The sequence below is a fragment of the Mastomys coucha genome, unplaced genomic scaffold (genome assembly GCF_008632895.1).
Source record: "Mastomys coucha isolate ucsf_1 unplaced genomic scaffold, UCSF_Mcou_1 pScaffold17, whole genome shotgun sequence".
Classification (NCBI taxonomy): domain Eukaryota; kingdom Metazoa; phylum Chordata; class Mammalia; order Rodentia; family Muridae; genus Mastomys; species Mastomys coucha.
The window spans coordinates 23,144,903-23,153,521 of NW_022196899.1; the positions used below are offsets into that span (position 1 = coordinate 23,144,903).

The following is an 8,619-nucleotide window of genomic DNA, read 5'->3' on the forward strand; positions in this document are numbered from 1 at the left end:
ACAGAGGACACCTGTATATGCACACAGAGGACATATGGCATATGCACACAGAGGACACTCTGTATATGAACACATAGGACACATTGCATATGCACACAGAGGACAGGCCATGTGAGTACATGGTAAAGATATAGAATCTATAAGCCAGGAAGTAGGACTCACCACAATGATTTTGGACTCATATTTTACAGAACTGAGGACCTACATATCTTTTATTTTTATGTTTACTTAAATAAATGTTTATGGATGGCTCACCTAAATTATGTTTGTGCACTATATGTGTGCTGTATCAGGAAGGATAGAAAGGGGTGTTGGATCTGCTGGGACTGGAGTGACAGGCAATTGTGAGCTGTCGTATAAAAACTGAGAATTGAACCTGGTCCCTTGGAAAGATCAGCCAGTGCTTTTGACCCCTGAGCCATCGCTTCAGCATGAAATTTCTGTTATTTAAAATATGTTGTTTTCTGTGTATTATTGGGGTAGCCTTAAAAGACTAATCTAGCAGTTTTTGCACTTGATAATGCCTGTCACATTCCGAGTAAATGCAATTCCTTCATGAGCTAGTAGGTCAAACAAGCATTCAAAGGAAAACAGTGCCTTACGCTTGAAGGTAAGACCAGCAGAGTACCACGAGTCACAGTACCACAATCCACTGAGATAACCCAATGCTCTTTATCATCCAATGCTAACATCATCCCAAGCTCTAGTGATGGCTTAGCCTCTCTTCTGATTGGACTCTTAGATTGGAGAGAAATACCTGTCCACAATTGGAGGTCCAAATGGCGAGGGAACCATTGGGACCTTCTGCTGTCCTGATGTCAGTAAAGAGTTCACAGACATCATTGGGTTTGTCATCAGATTTCTCAACTCTGAAGGAACTCTGAAAAGAAACAGACAGGTATATTAACAAATAACCCACTGGAAAGCATTTTTCTTTGTGTGTGTGTGTGTGTGTGTGTGTGTGTGTGTGTGTGTGTGTGTGTGTGTGTGTGTGTGTATGTGCTTATTTAGGCAAAGCACATGGATGTTGTTCCTCAACATCTGTCTACCTTGTGATTTTGGGACCTGGGCTAGCCAGTGATGCCTAGGAATTCTCTTCCTGCCATTGCTGTTCCAGAGCTGGGATCACAAGCATACATATTATACATGTTTTGTTTTTGTGTGTGTTCTGGGGATTGAATTCATGTCTGCAGGCCTGCACTTTTGTGAATTACTTCAATTTTTCTTAAACATAATGATAACCTCGTGGTACTTTCAGAACACCTGGAAAGATTAATTACACTAAGCTTTCAGATATACAATTATACAAAACTTCCTCCAAAGGAAGTGGAAGAGTTCTATACTCCTATACTATAGAGAGTTCTATGCTATCGAGAGTTCCATACTCTCTAGAGAACTCATTTTATGGGAGCTGGAGAGATAGCTCAGAGGTTGAGGGCACTGACTGCTCTCCCAGAGGTTCTGAGTTCAATTCCCAGTAACCACATGGTGGCTCACAGCTATCTATAGTGGGATCTGATGCCCTCTTCTGAAGACAGTGACAGTGTACTCACATACATAAAATAAATAAATAAATCTTTAAAAAAAAGAGAAGAACTAATTTTATAAGTGTGCCCCTGGAACTTGTTATAGCCCACAGGGTAATGTCACACAGCCCCACAGCAATAACACAGAAGCAGGCCTGGAATCTTTCAGGGCCACCAGCTCCTTTCTCACAGGTGATTTACATACTATTTCCAAAGGTGGAAATGTACAAACCCTTCCATATGTTTAGCCTTTGGGAAATATTCCTATATAGCTGATAAGATTAAAACAGAAAATGAGGGAAGAGAATCCTCTTAACGGCTAAAATGATATCTAATTAGGGTGGATGTGGGCTGATTGCATATGATAGTTTAATTAGAACAAGGGATCAATTATGTTCACATGCATAAAAACCCATGTCTGTGTATGTTACTCTCAATACCCAGTGACTGGGGAGGATCCATGGTTAAAGGGATGCTGTCTACCTTACAGTTTCTCATTAAGTGATGGTGTCCTTGGAATAATTTTAAATATCACATAATCCTAGATAACAGGTCATTTTTCTCTTCTCTTTCATTCTCAATTGTCATCTTAAAAATCTAAGACAAAAAGGAAAGGAGTGGGATTTCCGTGGGCCCTGGGTTCAATCCCTGCCATGGTAAGAATAAAAAAGGCAGGAAATTCTCTGATTTTTGTGAAGAGATTTGTTTTTCTTTTTCATTTTTCCCTTTCTTATGTGTCATTTAGTGTGATTTTTTTAAAAAAAAAATAGCTATAAGTTCATTTGGATGGTCTGAAAACTAAAAATGTAATAGTACTTAACGATGCTATGGCTCCTTTAATTTCCTTTTCAGATATGAATCTGATCAGCTGGGAAATTCAAGTACATGGGCAACCCATCATAGACTTTCGCCATTTGTTTGTTTTTCTACATTGAAAATAGATTGTTCTCTCCTACAATCCATCCCAACCACAGTTCCCTCCATCCACTCCTCCCAGCTGCCTGACTTCCCCTCTCCCTTAGGCCCACTCCCTCTTTGTTTCCCTGTTTTTAAAGTTCTTTTTAATCGGTTATTTCTGATGTGTTCCTAAGGTTTCCTGCTGACCTTCACATGTAGTGCTCCCCCCATCCGGCACACAATAATAACAACAACACAAAAAGAAAAGCCTTGTCACTTCTCATGATAGTCCTCTTACCATGTGTACGCCTCAAACTGTTAATTATATACGTGGATTTGGTTTACTAGAGCATTTTTATGTGCACAAGAAATTGAGCGAACAGAGTTCTCTACACTCCCCTCCTTACACTCAAACACCGTCCACATTCTGTTCTAGATGTGCATTTGTTATGATCAATGAGCCAACAAAGTCCACAGTTCATGTTAGGGTTCACTCTTGGTTTGTATCCTATGACTTTTGGCGAAAATGTAAAAGCATATAACCACCATTATGACATCTCACAGAATACTGGTACTGCCCCAAATCAAATGATACTGTAATACAAATATAGCCAGAACATTTTCAAGGAACAGTTTCTAGGGTTCCTTTATCTCCCAGACAGACTTTAAAAAGTCCAAATCCACGTTGTCCCCCAAACTGACACTTTAGAAAGTATGAATCTCTATGACCAACCTCTCAGCTTTTAAATATTAGCTTTTGTATTTTCAGTGTATTCTCTTTTATTTTGCATGTATGTTGACAGACTCTGAGCCAGGTGACTCTGCTGCAGTCGTTGAAGTCCTTGAGTAAAGCTGTAGACCAGGTGGGGCGTCTCGGTGTAGAGCATGTCTGGTAATCTCAAAGCAGAGAAGGTTCTGTGCTGAGGTCTGCAGTTGGGCGGATTCCCCTGACCCAGACCTCTAATCCTGGATGGCCAGCACATTAGCAGGATGAAGCTGCCTTAATCTCTGCCTTCAGACGCTTACCCTCAACAAACCCCTCCCAAGGCACACACACGACTTAGCTCGTGCTAATTCTGTCTCCACTGATCAGGGCAGCAGTAGTAAGACAAGCACTTTTGTGAACTGGATCCTTGCTAAATCAGCAGATTTTTTCCTGAATGGTGTCCACAGTGCACAGTGGCCAGGCACAATTTGATTGTATTCATCTTCCATTGGATGAACTGTAATTGTTCACTAAATTCTGAAATTTGAGTTGCCCACTTCTAGGATTTGAGTGTGTGTTTAGTAGTGCATGTGTATTTGTGTGCACAAGCGTGTCTGTGTATATAGTGAATGTTGAATGTGTGATATGTGTGCAGACAGGGGGTGTGTGCATGTGTGTAGGGTGTGTTGAGTGGTGTGTGTGTATGTGCGTGCAGATATCGGGTGCTGTTTTTCTTGATTACTCTTCACTTATTTTTTTGAGACAGGGTCTTTCATTGAAGCAAACATAGCGAATTGAGCTTCAGGAATCCTTATGTCTCTGCCATCAGTGCTGGGGCTACAAGCATGTGCCACTACATGGTTTATTATATGGGTGCTGGAGGTCTGAATTTATGTCCTCAACCTTAGATGAGTCTCTTTACTGACTGAGCTGTCTCCCCAGCTCCTAGAAATCTTTTTCCCCCACTGGTTTGAAATATATCACTAACACTCCACTCTAAAAGATAAGTAGATTTAAATGTGGTCTTCAATAACAGTAAATCTTTTCTTTGATATCCTAACACAGAATAAAGAAAGAAACAAAGGCAGTTAATGCTAAAACACTCAGCATGGCTCTCAAGTGAATCTCCCCTTTGCCAAGCATATGCTTTTTAGCACGTTCCTGAATTCCTCGCACCTCCCATGCCCTGGGAAGTGTTGCTGAAGGCAGATGGTTGCATGCATGCTCCCATTCTCTTCTACTTCTTCTCACTCTAGAAAGCTCTTTGACATTAGAAACAACTATTCCTTCTTGAAATGTCAAATTCAATGATTATTATAGTGAAAAAAGATAAATCTTTATCATCACTAAATAAGTAGAAATTATATATGTTCTGCTTGGATTCAACATAATCTAGGTGCTGTGAAGCAAGGTCCATTGTGTGTAAGTTTGTATGCATACTAATGTGAAATTATAAAAGTGCTCACATGATAGGCACCAATATCGGATATTTTAGTTAAAGAATTAAGAAATTAAGAATTATCAGCATAGAATTTTCTTAGTTACCATTGATTGCTCCATAGTATCTTTTTCTGAAAATTTCTAATCCGATAGCTGATGCTTCACACAACATCATTTAAAAAAATTTAGCTAATTATAGTAATGAGGCCGTTCAAATAATATAAAGCTGGGTGTGGTGGCACCTGCCTGAAATCTCTAACTTTGGGGCAGAGGCAGGAAGATCGTGAGTTCAAGACTATCCTAGAACACATAGCACAACACTATCACAATGAAGAAAACCCCCTTCCCAATTTATCTGTAGGCAATCAGTGAAAGTGGGGAGCATTTTCTTCTGCAACGTAGCCTCTGGTAGACTGCCCACATTCCTGGAGACGACCCCCACTCACATTCCTGCAAGCACCCTAAGCACTCTGTCTCACATACAAGAGACACAGAAGTACATAGGCCCTGTCGGGGAAGAAGGGGTCAGAGGAGTGCGAAGAGAATGAGAGAGGCCGATGGGGTGAATACAGTCACAGTACATGTGAGAATTTCACAATGAATCTCATTATTACACACAATACACTCTGACAAACCAAAAGTGGGTAGCCAACACCTAACAGTTAACATGAAGGAGAGCTCTATTTGAAGGCAAGGAGATGCGTAAGCTTATAAACCAGTTTTGAACTGATCTTACTTAAAAAACAGACAAACAAAACATACAAAATCTTATCTGGCAGGAATGGAATAGAATCTTTCCCTGTTGGCAAATTCAGTTAAATCATTACTTATGAGCTGCCATGCTGCTAGAACACATCCAACGAAACTTATAAACATAACCAACTTCTATCATAAAAATGCCCCTTTATTTTTTTTTTTTTTTGCGTGTAATACTTTGCTAAGCATGCTTAGTTTGAATTGGTCAAGAGGTAGACCTGTAAGAGGTGTGTACTTACATCCTCTCTAAGGGTTGGGTGTGCACCGCCCACGTGGGAACCACCCCAATCTCTGTCCTACCTCCTGTTGCAGCAGCAGCTTCTCAGGTGCTCGGTGGATGCACTTGCTGACACTCTTTTTTTAATGAAGGTAAGCCTTTCCTTAAATACGAATCCAACTAAGTTGCTTAATTCTATTTCCCAACAGCAATGCTGTCCTCGGACATCCTCCACAGATAGGCTAAAAGATGTTAAGACTAAGGAAAGTGCAGTATGGGGCACATAAATCTGTCTCAGAGTTTAGCCTTTAGCATAATCCTTCCTTAGCCTTTAAGATGCTTTGTGGGCATTCATCCAATACCACTGTTCAGTTTCACAGAAGAGGGAAATAGTTGTGGATAAATACCGCAATTATTTCTCAGTTTGTATTTCCAATAGGCATTGAGTGGAAACACCTCTCTCTTGATGGAAAAGGGAAGTTGTTTTCTATAGAACAGTGTGATTTAATTTTAAGCATTTAAAAAGATGAACTTTCTAGAACCAACAGCTGCTTCCATTATTTTATTTTATTTTATTTTATTTTATTTTATTTTATTTTATTTGTGGACAGTAAGAAACCCCTTCATGTTCTAGGTGAGAGTTGGCACTCTATAGGGAAAAGACATGTCAAAACATGTCCTGTTTTATTTGCTTCAGACACATTTACAGCCTTGACAGGGAACAACTGCAGTTCACGTACTGTCAAAGGAACCATTGAACTAAAGGTAGTAGTTTGTTCTGATAACATATCATATGTTATAATATAGCTTATCCTATGTAACTGACAATATATAGCTTGTAATAAACTAGGGCAGAGCACAAAACTAGAATTTAAAATTAAAGTTGCGTAAATGTGATTTTTATTGTCTTGTAATTGTTGTCTCAGTCTGCTAACCTGGGCCCAGTCCTGGAAGCTCCTAGCCTCTGTAAAATTTAACTTAGGCTTACTTCTGAATAAGCTCACTCTAGCTCTTTCTGAACTCTGGCTGGCTGGTTCAACTCAGCTGTTCTGGTTCATATTCCTCTCTAAGCTTACTTATTCAAACTGGCTTCTCTTAGCTTCTAACTCAATTGCTCTGCCTGGCTTCAAACTAACTCTGACAAGCTGTTCTGACATTCTGGCACTTTCTTATTCTTTGGCTTGTTATGCCTTCACCTGTTTCTAGCTTGTTCTCTCTTCAACCTGTCTCTGTAAAACTCTGCTGGGAGAACTGTTTCCCCCCATCTTCTGTCTATGATGCTCTCTCTTGTGTTGCCTCTCTTTCCTCTCTCTTCTCATGAGAGTTGGGCATATCCTAGTTTGTCAAATCTTTCTCTGATTAGTCACTTTGCATGCCTCTCAATTAGTTAGACATTATTTTCAAACATGATCTGCAAACTAACTTTACCTTCACTGCTATGGGTTAAAAGTGTGTACTAAGGGCATGTCTGCATTCTAGCCAGATCACACCTACTTAGAAGGTCTTTTGATGTGATCAGAGCAGCTATGTTGCTAGATTAAAATTCCTCTACAGAGCTGTCCATATAATGCTTTAATTTCCAGTATGAAGTCAGGCGCTCCTCTGTCACAGGGATTTGATATTAACTACTGTGTTTACTATAGGCCATTGCTCCCGAAGCCGTGCTCAGCAGTGGGAACACACAGGACACTGCTGCACTGCCTGGATAAATCACTGAAACCTGGTATCTTCATTTCAGAAATGTCACACAGAACACTTTTTGAGAAATGCAGGCAGTAGTGTGAACAAATACTTAGGACAATTCCTTCTAGTCCAAATTCTATGCACTATTACCTTATTATCATATTATCAAAGCTCTTGTCATAGGCAACTAATTGTTTTTATTTTATTTTTAAAATGTAGTGTGTGTGTCTGTATGTGGGTGAATATGTGTGTGTCTGTATGTGTTTGTGTTGTGTATATATGTATATGTCCTTATGTGTCTTGTGTGTATGTGTATATGTGCGTATCTGTATGTATGTGTATATGTCCTTATATGTGTTGTGTGTGCATGTATGTGTGTACATGTGTGTGTCTGTATGTGGGTGTTGTGCATGTATGTGCATATGTCCTTATGTGTGTTGTGTGTGTATGTGTGTGTATATGTGTGTGTCTGTATGTGTCTGTGTTGTGTATTTTGTGTATATGTCCTTATGAGTGTGTGTATGTCTGTATGTGTGTGTCTGTATGTGTATGTGTTGTGAATATATGTGTATATGTCCTTATGTGTGGTGTGTGTGTGTGTGTATGTGTGTGTATATGTATGTATGTATGTATGTATGTCCTTATGTGTGGTGTATGTGTGTGTGTGTCTGTGTGTGTGTCTGTATGTATGTGTTGTATATGTATGTGTATATGTCCTTATGCGTGTTGTGTGTGTATATGTGTGTGTGTATGTGTCCAAATTCCATGGACTATTTTGCGTATATGTCCTTGTGTGTGTGTATGTGTGTATATGTGTGTGTCTGTATGTGTATGTGTTGTGTATGTATGTGTGTATGTCTTTATGTGTGTTGTGTGTATGTGTATGTCTGTATGTATCTGTGTTGTGTATGTATGTGTATATGTCCTTATGTGTGTTGTATGTGTGTATGTGTGTGTATATGTGTGTGTCTGTATGTATGTGTGTTGTATATGTATGTCCTCATGAGGTGTGTGTGTATGTATGTGTGTGTGTATGTGTGTGTGTGTGTATGTATGTGTGTGTGCGTGTGTGTGTGTGTGTGTGTGTGTGTGCGTGTTGCCTATCCATGTGTATGCTATCTTGTGTCTGGAGGTCAATGATCATCTTCAGGTGTTGTTCTTCAGGATTTAGTTTTTGAGACAGAGTCTCTCACTGGCTGGAACTTACCAAGCAGGCTAGGCTGATTGGCCAATGAGCTACAGGACCCCTCCTGTTTTAACTTTCTCAGTTCTGAGATCACAAGTGGATATTCACCAGGATTATTATTATTATTATTATTATTATTATTATTATTATTATTATTATTTACATTTACATTTACATTTATTATTGTTTTCATATAGCATATTTTGTT

The 8,619-nt window shown here is 39.4% G+C and overlaps 1 protein-coding gene across 1 annotated transcript in view; it reads right to left on the reverse strand.

Moving 5' to 3' along the window:
* Window positions 1–855, reverse strand: part of Samd7 (sterile alpha motif domain containing 7) — a 16,445-nt gene extending 15,590 nt beyond the window's left edge. Inside the window, exon 1 of the mRNA XM_031376257.1 lies at window positions 758–855. Coding sequence (XP_031232117.1) covers window positions 758–855 — 98 coding nt within the window. The remainder of the gene's footprint in view (window positions 1–757) is intronic.
* Window positions 856–8,619: the final 7,764 nt, after the last annotated feature.